This window comes from Silene latifolia, chromosome 11 (genome assembly GCF_048544455.1).
Source record: "Silene latifolia isolate original U9 population chromosome 11, ASM4854445v1, whole genome shotgun sequence".
Classification (NCBI taxonomy): domain Eukaryota; kingdom Viridiplantae; phylum Streptophyta; class Magnoliopsida; order Caryophyllales; family Caryophyllaceae; genus Silene; species Silene latifolia.
Genome location: NC_133536.1, coordinates 181,410,464 through 181,428,084, shown reverse-complemented (window position 1 = coordinate 181,428,084; position 17,621 = coordinate 181,410,464). Strand labels below are relative to the sequence as shown.

The window sequence follows — 17,621 nt, the reverse complement described above, 5'->3', positions numbered from 1 at the left end:
GTCAGGTATGTTGACGAGCGCAGCAAGTTTTGCCAGGGCATCAGCAAATTGATTTTCCTCTCGAGGCAAGTGGAAGCAGTCGACTTGGTCGAAGAACTCGGCCTCTTGAATGATCTTCGCTTGGTATGGAGCTAAGCTGTCAGATCGAAGTTTCCATGATCCGGATACCTGATTGATGATGAGTGAGGAATCGCCATGGACCCTCAATCTCTTTATGCCATGTGTGATGGCTGCTTGTAGGCCGATGAGGCATGCTTCATATTCAGCGGCATTATTGCTGACGGCGAAGTCTAGCTTGACCGAGATCGGAACATGTTCTCCCTCTGGTGATATTAGAAGGATTCCTACCCCGAAGCCTCTCAGATTAGATGCACCATCAAAATATAGGTCTCATGCGTCGAAGTCGGCACAAAGGATGTCTTCGTCAGGAAGTGACCATGTGTCGGTCGTTGGGTCCTCGTTGACGGGATTTTCTGCCAGGAAATCGGCAACTGCTCTTCCCTTGATAACCTTGAGGGGTACAAATTTGAGATCAAATTCGGACAGCATGAGTGTCCATCTAGACAGCCTCCCGTTTAGTACGGGTTTTTCGAAGATGTATTTGACTGGGTCCATCTTGGAGTAGAGGTGGACCGAGTAGCTGAGCATGTAATGCCGCAGCTTCTTTGTTGACCATACTAGGGCAAGGCATATCTTTTCCAGTTGGGTATACCTCGTCTCGTACTTAATGAACTTTTTGCTGATGTAGTAGATGGCTCGCTTCTCGTTGCCAACTGTTTGTGCTAGCATTGCTCCCATGGCCGTGTTGGTAACAGTCAGGTACAGGGATAGAGGAATCCCCGGTTGAGGTGGCATGAGGACAGGAGGTTTGGATAGGATTTCCTTTATCCTGTCGAAGGCCTTCTGACAGTCGTCGTCCCAATCGGTGTGATCGGAGGCGCGAAGCTTCTTGAATATTGGTTCACGAGATCATAGTGAGCTTGGCAATGAACCGGTGATGTGATCTTGGACCGACCGAGAAATCCCCGAATCTCCTTCTTGTTCTTAGTTCGAGGCATTTGTTGAAGGGCTTTGATTTTGGTTGGATCAATCTCAATGCCTCTTTTGCTGACGACATGTCCCAAGAGTTTTCCGGAGGTGACCCCGAATGCACACTTCTGAGGATTTAGTCTCATGTTATATTTCCGCAGACGAGCGAAGAATTTCCGGCGGGCACTGATATGGCCGTCCCGTTCTTTTGATTTGACAATCATGTCATCGACATATACCTCTACCTCCTTGTGCATTATATCATGTAGGAGAGTGGTAGCGGTTCTCTGATAGGTTGCTCCGGCGTTGATGAGGCCGAAAGGCATGACTGTGTAGCAATATGTACCCTACTGTATAGTGAACGCCGTCTTGTGCATGTCTTCCTCAGCCATTTTAATCTGGTTGTATCCGGCATACCCGTCCATGAATGATAGGAGCGCATGTTCGGCAGTGTTGTCCACCAGTATGTCAACATGCAGCAAAAGAAAGTCGTCCTTTGGACTTGCCTTGTTCAGATCCCTGAAGTCGACGCAAACCCGAATTCTTCCGTCTTTCTTTGGTACCGGCACAATGTTGGCCACCCAATCCGAGTATTCAGATACTTTGATGAACCCGACTTTGAACTGTTTATCCACCTCTTCTTTTATTTTTAAGGCCCACTCAGGACGCATCCGGCGTAGCTTCTGTTTCACAGGTTTAGCTTCGGGTTTGATGGGTATCCGGTGCTCTGCAATTTCTCTGTCGATCCCAGGCATGTCTCTGTAAGACCAGGCGAATACGTCCTTGTATTCGTGGAGGAGGTCAATGAACTCCTGTCTTTCCGAGGGGTCCAGGGTTGTCCCTATCCTAAGTTCTTGAGGTGTATCGTCGGTTCCTACGTTATTAGGCTCGGTTTCCTCAATGATGGGGGTTCTGGTTTCCCGTTTGTCAAGTTCTTTGGCTAAGTGAGGTGGGTAATCACTCAAGTCAAATTCCTCATAATCATTCAGAATCGTATTGCAGTTAAATTGAGAGGAGTCATAAGCAAACTTAGCGTTCTTTAAGTTGACACGAGCGAAAAGCTCGGAGAGGACAGACATCTCGTGGTCAGTCAGAGGCGACACGACAGAAGGAGTGGCCCCTGGAACAGGCTCCAGGTTGTCACCTTTCATGGGGGTGGGGGTGACCTTAGTAGACTCAGCCTCTGAATCAGCCACGACTTTGTGATAAAATAGTGGGAAGGGGATCTTGACTGGGACTTCCGGAGTGTTAGGAGCTATAACAGACTCTGACTCCGACTCAGACTCAGATCCTTCTTCACTTTCCTCCTTGAACATAGGGCCTTCTCCAGTTGTGATCTTGAGAATGCGGCCTTGGCGATCGGTCCACTTGATGGTCTTCCTCCAGCCCTGGGTGTCTTTCTCCGGGTCAGTATCGGAGATCAAGGCGGTTGGATCAAACTGATTGTCTTTCAGGGCGATGTTGATGATGTCCTCATAGTCGAGGCGTTTGACGTTATCCTCCCCAAAGAGTAGTGTGACAGCTTGTCCGTCGAGGCATGGTGACGGTTTGGACTCAGTTGATGCGACTTCGATGTTGTCGGGAATAAAGTAGCAGTCCTGGAAGACTTCCACTCCCGGGTATCTAGCCTTGGCCACGGAGTCATAGATCGGCTCCGGAAAGCCGTGGTAGAGTTCAGACTCTCCCTCAGGGACGAAGTATCCGTTGAGGGTTAGGTGGTATGGACGGAGGATGACTCCGTGCTTCTTGCGTTTTCGGATTAGGAGGTTCATCTCCTGGATATCTTCGTGAGTAGGTTCGTACCCCAGCCCGAAGGGAATGTTGGGGACCTTAGCCTGTTTCAAGGGAGGCAAAGGGTCCTTTAGTGGATTGAGCGGCAAACCCGGGAAATAACCTATGATACGGTTGATCGTGAGGTTGGTGAACGGGTCACTGTCAGAGGTTGCTGATTCATCAGTTACGGCGTTTACGGCTTGGAAACCCCACATTTCATTGTCGTCCTCCTCAATGGATTGGGAGGCTACCCCTCTTCTCATAACTGCTTTGATTGGGGAAGCAGGGATCGTGATCGTTTTCCCGTTGAAGGGGACCTTGATCTTTTGGTGGAGCGTTGATGTGACCGCCTTGACGGCGTGAATCCAGGGACGTCCCAGGAGCATGTTGAAGGACGCGTCGATGTCGACAACTTGAAAACTGGTTTGTCTTTCCAGTGGCCCGGTTGCGACGGTCAAAGTGACTAGCCCAGCGACCTTGCGACGACTGTCGTCGTAGGCGCGTACTCCTTGATTTGTTGGGATTAAATCAGATTCCTTAATACCCAGCCTGTGGGCAGTTTTGAGAGGAATGACATTCACGGCGGAACCATCATCCACGAGGACCATTGGTATATTTTTCTGGAGGCATTGTACGGTGATGTACAGGGCCAGGTTATGATTGGCTCCGAACAGGGGGATATCCTCGTCGGAGAAGACGACCGGATTACTCAGGTTAGGGGCATCTCTCGTCATGTGTGCCACTATTTCTTCTGGAGAAGAGGTGGAGGGCACGGTTAATTTCCCCAAGGCCTGCAGCAAGGCCTGTCGGTGCCCAAAAGACGTTGCGATCAGTTGCCAAATAGAGATCTCGACTTTTGCTTTCTGGAGCTGTTTTAGGATTGAGTTCTCGGGAGCCTTTGGTTGAGTGTCCACCTCTGGGACGATTTGGTCATTCGTTGTTGGAACGACCGTTGGGTTGCTCGGATTTTGATAGGGGCGTCCGGACCGGGTGAGATGTCCGATTTCCCTCGTCCGCTTTTCCTTCCCCGGGATGACATAGACATCCTCAACATCATCCCGCCATATGCCGTTAATTTCAGGGTCTCGAGGATACCTTGGAGGGGTATTCCTCGGTGGGTAGTTCTTGTGGGGGATATTTTTGTGAGGGCGATTTTTGTGAGGGTAGTTATTTTGAGGGTAATTCTCATGAAGGTGGTTATTTTGAAGGTGATTTTCGTGGGGTCTATGCCAGAATGGTCCGGGAGCAATCCATCCTGGGGTGGGTAGTTTTGAATGCTTGGGGAATTCTCCCTCGGGCGCGGTGTTGGGGGATTGAAGATGAGTCGACGATAGGCGCCGTCGAGTCGGGTGATTCTCTCAGAAAGGCTGGCAATAGCCTCCTCAACTTGCTGAAACATAGTGAGCATAGTGGCAGCACTGAACACAGACACTCCGTCTGAAGGGTCTTTTTCCAGAGCATTCACCTCGTCGTCAATTAGCAAGATGAGATGAGAGCAGTCTAGGGTCGGCTCATCGTCAGAGATGGCGTGAATTCCCAGAGGATTTGTCTTGTTGTTTGGCTTAGTTGGTTGGGGTATAGGCAAATCTCCCTTCTCAATCATGTCTTGAATGAGGTGCATGAGTTTGAAGCAATTTTCGGTATCATGCCCTTTCCCTCGATGATACTGGCAGTAGGTGTTGGGGTTCCAAAATCGGGATTTCTTGGCGTCGGCTGGGTCCGAGGTGGGCCCGATCGGTTGTAGCTTCCCTTGGCCCATGAGCCTCTTCAGGGCACTTGCATAAGTCGACCCTATGTTGGTGAACACTCTCTGCGGGCGTTCAGTTTTCTTGGCAGATGGTTCGACGAGGTTGACCTCATCAATCTTGTTTGTCTGACCATAAGGGCGAGATCCGGTTGAGGTGGATCCTTGATAACCCCTGCCGGTGGTCTTTGCTAAGACACCCTTTGGGAGGTCGTCCTCAATACGTGTCCCCAGAATCTGCAGATCTTGAAAATTTTTGATATTCTGACACCTCAGCAGGTTGGCATAAACCGGGCGGGGGTTGTTGACAAATTTTTCCACCAGAGTTGACTCACTCGGCTTACTGACCAACTGAGTACTCACCCTCCTCCAACGGGTTAGGAACTCAGTGAATCATTCCTTGTCGTTTTGGGTCAACACCTCGAGAGTGCGGGTGTTGGCCTAGATCTCGACATTGTCGGCATACTGTTTGGCAAACTCAACTGCGATCTCATCCCAGGTGGTAAGGTTTTTCGGGTCCAAAGAGTAGTACCATTGGCGAGGAATCGGCTCCAAAGAGGATGGGAAGATCCTGGTAAAAAGTTCCTGTTTGACCCCCTTAATGGCCATGTAGTCTTTGAAAGCATGGATGTGGTTGAGTGGGTCCTCCACTCCCTTGAACTTAGGCACATCAGTCACGGTGAAGTTGTCAGGTAACTGGTCCCCAACGGGTTCGAACCTTCGGTTATTGTCAAGGTGGATATTGTTACCCCGGGCTAGGAGCTGTTCTTCCAAGAGTTTCAGCCTCTTTTCAGTCTCAGTCGAGGTGGGGTATTGTGTTCCCCAATTTCCTTGTTCTCCGGGCGTCGACACGGGTCTCGACGCGATCCGGGTGACCTTAAGAGCGGTAAGCGGTGGCTAGGCGATCAGTTGTGACATCTCTGTTGTTATCATTGTTGTTGTGGTTGACACACGAAGTCGAAGACGGGGCCATGGCTCTGAGGCAGAAAAACGGCTCACATTACAACTCCATCTGACACGGTTCCAAGACTGAACGCAGACAACACAGAGGACGAGACCAAGATCGACTCAACAAGATGGGGTGACCGTGTGTGGTACCTCGGTGCCGACTCGATTTATGACGTGACGGTGTTTGACCGAACCTTTGACACGAGTCCAACATGACGGCGTGACGCCATTGGACGGGTCTCGTGGTGAGACGACTCATAAGTAAAGACCCATAAGTACGTTTGCTTTGACTCGATAGACACGAGGCGGAATTGGAATGGTGGACTGAAGTTTTCGAAAATAGGAATTTTCAAAAAGATTCATTTGTCGCTTTAATGGACGGCTTCCTAAGATAGAAATCTCCGCAAGTCGATCAGTTGAAAAGGGTTTGTCTTAAGTTTATTTGCAAAAGACGGTTTGAGTTTGAGCCGGCTCGGAAAACAGTGTGTTGTTTCCCAAGACGGTTTTGAAATTCAAAATTGTATGTTTTGAAAATCGAGTTTGAAATGCTTGAAAAGGTCTCAGGGACGGTGCATGGTCCTCGGGATCTCGAAAGTGTCTCGAGAAAAGGGTGTGTTCTTTTCTCGGGTTTTGAAAGAGCCATTGTCGGCGCGAAACGGGTTAAAATCCGTGTCTAGACGCGGCGATTATAACGGCGTAAAAAGGTGATTTGAAACGGTTATACAAAACCGGGTTTGAAAAATCGTCATTATGACGGCCTAGAAAGGCGTGTTGAAATGGTTATACAAAACCGAGGTTGAAAATCGTCATTACGACGGCCTAGAAAGGCGTGTTGAAATGGTTATACCAAACTGAGTTTGAAAATCGTCATTACAACGGCCTAGAAAGGCGTGTTGAAATGGTTATACAAAACCCAGTTTGAAAATCGTCATTACGACGGCCTAGAAAGGCGTGTTGAAATGGTTATACAAAACCGAGTTTGAAAATCGTCATTACGACGGCCTAGAAAGGCGTGCATCGGTCGGCGAAAGACCGAGGTTTGAAATGGCCATTATAACGGCGCAAAATGGTGTTTTGAAAGTTTGAAATGACACGGAAGGACTTATGATCAAGTAGCACATAAGCACTCACAGTTTCATTATATTATGCATCATGCTGACACGGGTTTTGGCTTAAAAGGGTGGGTTACACACCAATCAATCAAACCCCGATTTGCGAGAGCGATACCAATCCAAACAAAATGTGTAAGGAGGGTGCCCTAGCCTCGTGCTCGAAAGTGATGAAAGCTCTTTGACGAAACAGAAATGTGTAACGTCAATGGTATGCTTGACTCAATCGGGATTCAAAACGCGGGGATAAGAAAACTCACGCCGACGAGACGAGCCAATTGGTCGAAAAGGGTTAGGTTGTGGGCCCGGACAAGGAACCCGACCGTGACCGTAATATCAATTAATGCATTCCAACCAAGACCTCGTTCGAGTCTCACCATCTAGGGATCACAAAGACGTAAGTGTCCTAGTTTTCCCCCAACAGAGTCGCCAATCTGTGGACATGGCCCACCTGCAGGTCCGGTTCGATCTGCGGATATGCGGCGGTCTTTTTGAAAGCCACGCTCGGCGGCGTGAAAATGCCTTCGACCGGATCGTTTTAGATCGGTCGGTTTCGTCTCGGTAAGGGTCTCGAAACGATTAGAGATGTTCGGAGTCGCCACCAAGCATTTTTGGGATGCCTGGAACCCATTCGAATTCCACTTTATACCTCGGTCAAATCGAAGCACAAAGCAGCATTTGACATAGGTACTAAAGATAAGGAAATCGTCCCTCTTTAGCATCATATCTCTAGAATGACTCTCGTACGCCCTGGATAAGGTCGTCCACTATACAAAGTTTCTGAGTAAGAGGTGAAGGTACGTATTGGGAAGCCCTTTAATCAGACACCCAATCCCGCCCGCGTTTAGCGGCCTCTACTGATCGATCTTGGTTGGTTGAATGCAAAAATTGATAAAAAGGTTTAAATTATTGGATGCGCATTCATGCATTTAAACCGTTTTATCAATTTTTGTATTCAACCAACCAAGATCGATCAGTAGAGGCCGCTAAACGCGGGCGGGATTGGGTGTCTGATTAAAGGGCTTCCCAATACGTACCTTCACCTCTTACTCGTAAACTTTGATAGTGGACGACCTTATCCAGGGTATGCACGAGAGTCATTCTAGAGATAGGATGCTAAAGAGGGACGATTTCCTTATCTTTAGTACCTATGTCAAACGCTGCTTTGTGCTTCGATTTGACCGAGGTATAAAGTGGAATTCGAACGGGTTCCAGGCATCCCACAAATGTTTGGTGGCGACTCCGAACATCTCTAATCGTTTCGAGACCCTTACCGAGACGAAACCGACCGATCTAAAACGATCCGGTCGAAGGCATTTTTACGCCGCCGAGCGTGGCATTCAAAAAGACCGCCGCATGTCCGCAGATCGAACCGGACCTGTAGGTGGCCCATGTCCACAACATACCCCTCCCTCACCTTGGAATTTTTGAGTTCCTTGAAAGTCACAAGGGTGGAGACTAGAACCCACATCGAGATCGTCTTGCAAATGGTTATAGACGCATCACCTATGGCGAATTGAGTAAGATTTTAGGCCTTAGCAATACCCCGAAATATACAAAGATCCCCGACAAGTATGACCCCGCTCCTCTTTGGGAGGCAATTTCCGGAAAGAAATTTGTGCGCTTTCATGATTGTCGTGCTCTATTAGTCCACCATCAGGGCATTAGAGTGTGGCATAAGGTCATTGGGAATACTTTGATAGCAAGAAATGGCACTAATCATCTTACCAAGCTCGATTGTGTTCTTCTTGAGTCGGCCTTGAACATAGGAAGGGAATTCACTAAGCCATATAATGCTCTAAGACTTTTGGTTGAACGATGGCTTAATGTCGATTGTGGTAAAGAGGGCACCGCTTTCATTGTAAATTGAGGACTAGTTACCCATTTGGCCAAGCACTTTAACCCAAATTTCAACAAAGACAACACTTATGTGGCGGTTAAAGGAGGCCATCTCATTGATATGGACACCATGATTCACAAGTTTAAGTGGGTCAAGCATGATTCTCTTGACACCAAATATGGGTGGTTAACCAATGAAGCTAGATCCTTCACCTTCCCTTCAAAGATTTGCCGATTGAGTGTTCACCGACCGAACTACCTTCTTCCACTCTCCGAGGAGACCGAGTATATTATTCAACAACAAAGAGGTGAGATTGACGAGCCCTCCTCCTCCATTATCACACCACCCTACCCATTTGAGTATCACGAGTTCAAACCCAAGGATGTCGAGGTAGAAAATGATTACATGACTCTACTCATGAGGGAAATGCACAAGCAAGCTTACAATGATAGAGTGGATGCTTACAAGGCCCAATATCTGCCCCTCCTACATCTAGCTAGGCAAGGACTTCTTGATCCATCGTGTCCTTTGCCTAGTTGGGCGGATAGGGAAGTTTTCGTTCCTAACACCTCTAGTGGTGGAAGGCCGGGTGTTGATGAAGAAGGTGAAGAAAAAGAAGCTCAAGAAGAGGAAGAAGAAAATGAGGAAGAGCAAGGAAGTGAAAGTGAGAGTGGAGATGATTCCACATCTATGGAGGAAGATGATGATAATGATGATATGATGGAGGATTAGCAAACCTTGGAGGCTCCTACATTCTTTCACCCCTCTTATGGTTTGTCCACTTCTTTTATTTTCTTTATTTTATTTTGATCATTTGTTTGTGGAGTCCTAGAAACATGGAGGACTAACACCTTGGCTTCATTAAGGTGTTCTTTTTATTGTTCCCAACTTGTAAAATCCAAAATGACAAATTGTAGTTTCATGCATTGCATTCCATGTGCATGAACTACCCCGAAATTAAAGACGTTAGAAATAATGTCTATTTTGGTTTGGGGAAGTCCATGCATATGCATTGGGAGCTAATTTAAATTATGCTCTCCGCCATAACAAAAACACATGCATCATGTAGTGTAGTTTAGTATAGTTTGCATTTAGTTTAGAAATCATGCATCATGCTTGCATAATTTCCTATCGTATTAGCCATTGAGGACAATGCTCATACTAGTGTGGGGATGGGAAATTCTAACTTGACTTTTATTCAAAATCCAAAAAAATCAAAAATTTCGAAAAATCCAAAAAAAATTGAAAAATTGAAAAAATCAAAAACATGTTCATTTCCTTTTTAGTGTAGTCTTGTATATATTGTTGTATATATTGTGTTTGTTCACCCTTGTTCACATTGATCGACTACGCCACATCCGAGACATGAGGATATTGAAGACTGCATGGTATGATCTTTCCAATCTCCTTTTTCGTCTTTTTGTTAATGACTATGTGGCTTTATTTTGATTGATGCGGTAAAAACAATGTGAATTTAGGATTACATTTAGATTATTTGGCATACTAGTTGGTAGAAGCACATGCATTAGGGTGTATAAATGTTAGTTGTATCATGACATGTAGTTTGCATGTTAGAAAAATTTTGTGAAACCGTCTACTTGGAAAGCTTGACAAGTGTATATAGGCCCTAGTAGATGCTTTTTATTCTTAAAACTTTGCTTGTTAGAATACTTGTAAAACACCCTAGGATGTGGCATGCTAGTATCCTTTGACCCATGGATTAAGGCCTAGTCAAGAGTACCTTGTGGTGTGATAACTCTTTGGCTACCGTTTATTCCAAGGTGACCCTTGAAACCATGCAACCATCATTCATCCATGTTCTACTATACATTTTGTCATCAAAGGAAATGGGCACAAAAAGAAATTATTCAAATTGAGTTCAAGAAATAAAATGAAAAGTCAAAAAGTTTGCAAATGCATCAAAAGAAAAGAGTAACAAAAATAAAAACTCTTATGCTTCAAATATAAGGCACCCTCGTTACTATTTAGGGTGACTTTGAAAATGTTCAAAAGAAAATGCAAAAAGTTGAAAGTTGTCAAGTATTGAAATGCCAAATATCAAACGAAATGGCAAAAAGAAAATGTTCTCAAATGTCAAATGCCACAAGAAATTGGGGGGGGGGGGGAACAAACAACAAAAGCAAACTCCTAAATGAAACTCAAATTCTATCGATCCCTTTATCCATCGTATCCACTTTTATGCATGGTATAGAGGAGACGACCCTTCTTCTTGTCTAGGCAAGAGGGGGAATTCTGCGATCCTCCAGTATTTTTAATGCCATAGGGAGCCTATTCTTGACAAAAGCATTTAACGATTGAGGACAAAGGTACCCTAGCTTGACACAACTTGGAGGTGATTTATTGGTATCCTCCTAGGCTTAGTAGTTTGAAGAAATTGCATCTATGAAGGAGTGTGTACCCTTTAATTGCTTCCCTTGTAGATAATTTCTGCCACTTAGATGAGGAAAGTGGCTATTCTTTTTGTAGATGCATCCATTACTTGATTTTATGTGCTTTAATGTTTGGATGTGTCGCCATTTTGGCAAGACCCACCTTGCCTTGCAAGAAGGCATCCTACCTCATGGTTGTCTTCTTGTGAGTTGAAGGGGCGGAGTGAGACCCGCTAATTATCTCATGTCGGCTATATTAGTAGGATAGTTTAAATAAGGGTCCTAGTTTTGTCACCTCTTTACTCGGGACGAGCAAAGGTTCGGTTTGGAGATTTGATGTGACCATTATTTGATCATATTTAGTCCCCGAATTAACCTCGTTCCTATGCTTTTTAGTGCATATTTGGGTCATTTACTATCTTTAGTCCTTTGTTTTGCATATTCTTTGAGGTTTTGTTTCCTTGGTAGGAGAGGAGTGCAAACCTTGCATTTTCATGACAAAGTAGAGCTAAATTGATCGAATCTAATGACCAAGCATCAAAGAGAAGACAAGACTAGAAGGCTTTTATATATATTATAGTAGATGGGCAATGATGAAGAAATCCTTGCATCCCCGACAAAATCCCGGAGGATTATTGGAAGAAGAGAGGAAGAAAAGAAGAAAAGGAAGGTTGGGACTATATCCGCTCGTCCAACCAGGCAGGACGCCCGTCCAAGACTGCACAATCCGAGCGTCTTTGCCATAGGGATGCCCGTCCAGAAGCCTCCCAGGACGCTCGTCCAAGCCAGCAATCCGCTCGTCCAGCCACCCCAAAATCCGCTCGTCCCGACCCTTGGACGCTCGGATTGTGTTACGGACCCACACGTCCTCTTCTTGCTCCATGAGAGATGCGCATATTTTTGAAAGACCGGCAAAAAGGAGACCCGCATCTGTTTCTGAGAGGAGCGATTCCTCAAGGACTTAATCGTCATTTAAGCCCTTAGTAAACCCTAATTTGTGTACCTAATCCCCACTATAAATATCCCATTAGTCTAATCACATGAATCATGTTCTTCTTATCAATCTTTAGTGTAGTTTATATCATTCTAATCTCTTCTTAATATTGTAATCAACTTGTAATCAAGTCTTAATACAAATCTCATTTCCTTAATTTCTCTTTTGTTCATCTTTTATTTTGGGTAATTGAAGATTATTTGGGTTATTATTGGGAGATTGACAACCTTCCAATCATTCATCAAGTACTTATATTATTCTTTGCTTTAAATTGGAATCATTATTAGGTATAATTCTCTTAATCCCTTTTTAATTATTGTTAATCATCTTCATTTATTCATCATGTTTTTCTTTGTTAATATGATTGACAACCTTGTTAACATGTTAAACTTGATAATGAGTGAGTAGTTTCCTTAACTAGGGTTAATGGGTAATTAGGGGAAACCAACATGGAGGATGATTCATGCTTTATTTAATATATTTTCATAATTTATTTGCTTGCTTGTTGTGATCTCAACTTATGCACATGTTATGTTTGATGAAATGCGAGCCTATGAATCCTTGCATTTTTTACCCATCACTTACCTTTTCAATGAGACTTGTAAGACATAAACCAACTCGAGTCTCATTAGACCATGCATATAGTTGAGTAGGGAGGATTAAGTCGACTTGTAGGTGTTGTATAATCTAATCGATTCGGCTCCGGGACCCAAACCTTCCTAGGATTGTAAGATATAAACCAACTCGATCTATCACAACAATAATTGCTTGGTTATAATTTGAGAATATGTTTGTATGATCAATTCCCATGAATCCCCTATGACCCCATGACACCCTAGTACTTTTAATCAATTGTTTACATCTCATTTTAATCATCTTGCTTGTTATTTAGTTTAGTGATCTTCTTATCTCAACCCAATTCGTGACACCCCTTAGATACCGCTACTTGCAATCGAAAATACTACATCAATACCCGTCCCTTGGCATCCGAACTTTACTTGCCTCTTTACTAATAGTAGAGTTGTTTGTGAAGTTATAAATATTGTTTTGGTCTAGGAGCTCCTAACGACAAGTAACCGAAAATTAAGCTCCAAGTGAGTCCGACCACTTTGTCTTTTAAGAGGGGTAGGAGATGATCGCATGTGTTTTTGGGTTGTTTTGAGGTCAGTTTTGGTTGTGGTTTGAGTTGTGTGGTCATATTTTGGTTATGGTTGAGGGCATAGTTGGTGTTCTTTTCGACTTTTGTGTTCGTTTCGAGTTATGTGGTTAGTAGTCTGGGTTATGCATGGTTATAACAGGTATGGGTGTGAACTTCGGGTACGAAGTTCGCTTTTAAGGAATGAAGACTGTAATACCACAGTTTTCTGGGAATATCTTACTCGACCGAGTAGTTCATCGAGTGTGTTGAGGTAGGATACTGCCTTGGGTGCACTCGGCCGAGTACGTGAGACACTCGGTCGAGTAGGACGTACACGGTCGAGTATGTCCGGTACTCGACCGAGTGCCCAGTCTGACGGGTTATTTTTCTGCGTTTTGATTAAAGTGTTTAGAGAAGTATAAAGGACGTGTTAAGCAGTCTAATAAGTTTTTAAAACACATTTCTCACAAAACCTAAACTACGTAAAACTACGTTCTCTAATCATCTTCATCATTCCAAGGCCATGGGTGATCTTTGGGAATTTTACATCTTGTTTTCCGTATCTATTGCAGTAGTAAGTATTCTTTATACTTTATTGATTTGTTATTATAATTTGAAAAAACCCTAATTTGGGTTTATTTGAGGATTAAGGGGTGATTAGTGATGGTTTGGGATTAGTATTGTCAAATTATCATTGTTAGGTGACAATTTCGTAGAGGACCAGTTCTAGCTCGCTTTAGTGATTTGTCTTTCGGATTTGCTAATTAGGTAGGGTTTCCCTACTCGGTCTTTTGTACGATTGATTACAAGTCATGTGATATTGTATGATTTCCTTGTTCTGATAGTATTGTGGTAACTTGATGTTATAGGCATTATTGGATTGATTGTGGAGCCATTCTTGAGAGATGGTATTCACCCCCATGTTCGCCTCTTATGGCTCCTGTCACAAGGGGGATGTGCACATTAATGATCTGGGTGCGCTCGTTGCGATGAGTGGGGCGTAGGTGGCAAGGCTGTGGTCTACCACCGGTGATGTAGCTACATGTTGCGATGGGTAACCTGGCAAATCTGGGCTGCGGTTCAGATAATGTACTTGAAGGTTGGAGATTGTGTTGTTGCAGGACTGAATTGGATTGTTTATCGTTGTTGTTGTAGTTCGTGTTTTATTATGCAGTTGACTGACTCTTTTCATGTTTTCAAAACCTGCGGTGATCCATTGGGGGATGGTGAGCAGATGTCTAGCAGGTTTTGTTTGGTTGAGCTTCTCGCGGGATGGATGGGAGTATCGTCGAGTTTGCTAACTAGCTTCCGCTGTCATGTTAACGTTAGATGGTCACTTTGTTTTGGAGTTGGATTTCAGTTTTGGATTTTGGTATTTTGGCTTGTAATCGGCTAATCATTTATTTAGTTTAATTAAACGTTCTTTTATGGTCTATTTAATATACTTTACCTTGGACAAACGAGATGGTAGCACTTCCATTTACTAAGGTAGGCCTTGATAAGGCACTTTGGTAAATAGGGATGTTACACCAAGAAGGTTTCATTTCCACTTCACATGTCAAAACAAGTATGCAGACAGCAGATCTACTTACCAAGTCATTAGGTCATCAACATGTTTTTCTTTCTTCCAAGATGGTTTGTTGTTTGACCCATATTTGCCAAGCCCACCTTGAGGGGGCTGTGAAATATAGTACTCCCTCCTATCCACTCTTTTCTTCCCTATTTCCTAAAACGGATTATTCAGGTTTTCTTCCTCTTTCCTTTTTGAGAAAGTTTTTATTAATATTATACTCTTACATCTTTCCACTCATCAAACCCCACTATATACTTTATTAATATTTAATTCTAATTATTCCTACCTCTCTCCAATAACCAAACCCCACTCATCTCCTTTATTAATATTTAATCATAATTATTCATACCTCTCTCCAATTACCAAACCCCACTCATATATTTATCAATATTATACTCCCCACCCTTAATCTCCGTGCCCACTTCAAAGGGGAAAAAAAGGATGGATAGGAGAGAGTATATGGTAGTAGTTAGTTTATTTTAGTTGTTAGACCTTTGTATATAAATACCATCATATAAATATCTCCTAGTTTAATAATAAACTTTCTTTATTTACCTTCTCTCTCTACAAACTTTAACTCTCTTAATTTTCTAGAATATTCCTTCGAGATATATCTTTTCCTCATCAATGGAGTTTATTTCTACCATTGATGCACTGTATTCAAGCTCAAATCCATAGTTTCATAGTAACAAACCCTTGAACCTATATATTGGTTGAGCACCTTGTCCAGTTGTAGAAGTATCCATTTCTCTGAATCTGAGACATGGACATATGGCATGATATTAGCAATTCCAATTCTATGTTTAAGAGTATATATGAATAAATATAAAAGGCATAAACGGGTAAAATAAATTAACCTGGATAATTTATCCTTGTTTATTTTAGCAATCTCTTCTCTAGAGTCCTTTCTCGTCATTGTTGGAAAGATAATTCGTAACAATGGTAAATAGACAGAAACTTTAATAATAGAAGATACAGAAAAGGACTTATCGAACAAAATTGCAGCGCCGTGGTAAAAGCCACTGACTTGAAAACTATTACGGCACGACCGTGGTGGTTATCGTCTCACGCCGGTAGTTCCCCAAGGTTAACACTGCAGCCTTCGAACCGCACCACTGAAGTAAGAAGACTTTGGAAAAACAGATACTGTACCCGGAAAAATCAGAAGTAAAAGAAGGAGAGCATATTGAGAAGAGAGAATGTGGAGTGTGATTGTGTGATCTTCTGTCAAGTGAACAGCTCTATTTATAAGGGAAAATAGAGCTGTTACAGAGACAAAAAATCTCAGCAATTAAGGGACGGTCAAACGTAATTAAGGGATTAATTACGCTCCCTTAATTTCTCGCAATTTGATCATAAAAACATTTGACTGAACAGAAAATTACAGATACACTGAACCTGGACCTAAACCAAAAACACACAGCCCAAAAAGAAAAGAGGGCCTTTGGCCCGCCCCGCAGGGGCTCTACCCAAACCCGAGCCCGAGCTCGAGCCGGGCCGGGCCGGCGCGCGCGCGCGTGTGTGTGTTTGGATCAGACTCACAGGCCCAACACTCTCAACAAAAGCCTCCTTGGTCCAACTCTTATCCACTTGGGGAGAGGAAAGTAATATAAACACAAAGAACCTCCTTCTCCCCACCGATGTGGGAGAAGAGGCAAATATGTATTTTGCTTTATAAGGCCATTACTTCCAACAATCCCCCACTAATGGCGAAGAGAAAGCTAAAGAAATATTCCGGGTAAGGAAGGGTTGGATACTTAAACGTTCAATGTCTTTCGACTTGAATTGACGTATTAGTGAAGCGAGGCAACAACTTACTTTCAACAAGTGAATATCTTTCGATTTGAATTCCTCGTCGGACTTCAGTCGTTGAATCCCCCACAACACATATCATACCTTCAAAATCTGTTTTATTCCGCGATTTCTAAGTGTAACGCTTTTAAAGCCATGCGTTTACCCTGGTTTAGGTGAGTGCTCTAGCGAGAATTTATGAATTTATATATATTCTCACATAGATGGTGGCTGAGCCATCACACTCCCAAAGGTAGCTCAAGTGCTTCTCAGTAGCACTTCTCACAAGAGCTATTAAGGACAATAGTCCAACCTCATATAAAAACACAATCCATCAAGTGCGTCTCAAAAGCACCACCAAATTGGCTATGGATATCAAATGTCATAGGAATGAGCTATAAAGTCCATCAAGTATCACACTCAAACTTGACTCAAGGACTTAAGCCCCATTCCCCTCGACATATCAAGGACTACTCTCCTTGTTAACCCCTTAGTAAGGGGATCAGCAAGATTGCGTTCGGACTTCACATAGTCCAAAGCGATCACCCCATTTTTCAGGAGTTGTTTTACCACACCGTGCCTGATCCGAATATGTCGTTTCTTACCATTGTAGACATTATTCTTAGCAACACGATAGTGCTTTACAATCACGAGAGAAGGGAGACTGGTGCAACTGTCCCCCACAAAGGCACGTCTGCTAGTAGGTTCCTCAACCAATCTGCTTCTTGACCTGCCAACTCAAGAGCAATGAACTCAGATTCCATGGTGGAGCTAGCTATACAAGTCTGTTTTGCAGACTTCCACGATATAGCTCCTCCACCCAAGGTGAACACATAACCACTAGTGGAATGTATTTCATCATTACCTGCAACCCAATTTGCATCACAATATCCTTCTAAAACAGCAGGAAATTTACCATAATGCAAACACAAATCAATTGTTCCTTTCAGGTATTTAAGTAAACGACGAAGTGCATTCCAATGCTCGGCACTGGGGTTATGTGTATATCGACTCAGCCTACTAACAGCATAAGCAATGTCTGGTCGAGTACAGTTCATGAGGAACATAACACTTCCTATAATTTTAGCATATTCTTCTTGTGAGACACTATCACCCAAGTTCTTACACAAAGATATACTAGCATCATAAGGAGTTCTAGCAGGTGCAACATCAAAACTATTAAATTTCTTCAACACTTTTTCAACATAATGTGATTGACTAAGAGATATACCACTTGAGGTTTTCATAACTCTAACTCCAAGGATAACATCAGCTTCTCCTAAGTCTTTCAT

General features: G+C 43.6%; 1 protein-coding gene across 1 annotated transcript; it reads right to left on the bottom strand.

The window, feature by feature from the left end:
* Positions 1-16,976: 16,976 nt before the first annotated feature.
* LOC141614448 (secreted RxLR effector protein 161-like) lies at positions 16,977-17,621 on the bottom strand. Its single transcript, XM_074433192.1, has one exon. The coding sequence runs from the start codon at positions 17,619-17,621 to the stop codon at positions 16,977-16,979; it is 645 nt and encodes a 214-aa protein (XP_074289293.1).

Bases quoted from the DNA above. Each gene is read 5' to 3' on its own strand.
- LOC141614448 (XM_074433192.1), bottom strand. From the start codon at position 17,621: ATGAAAGACTTAGGAGAAGCTGATGTTATCCTTGGAGTTAGAGTTATG.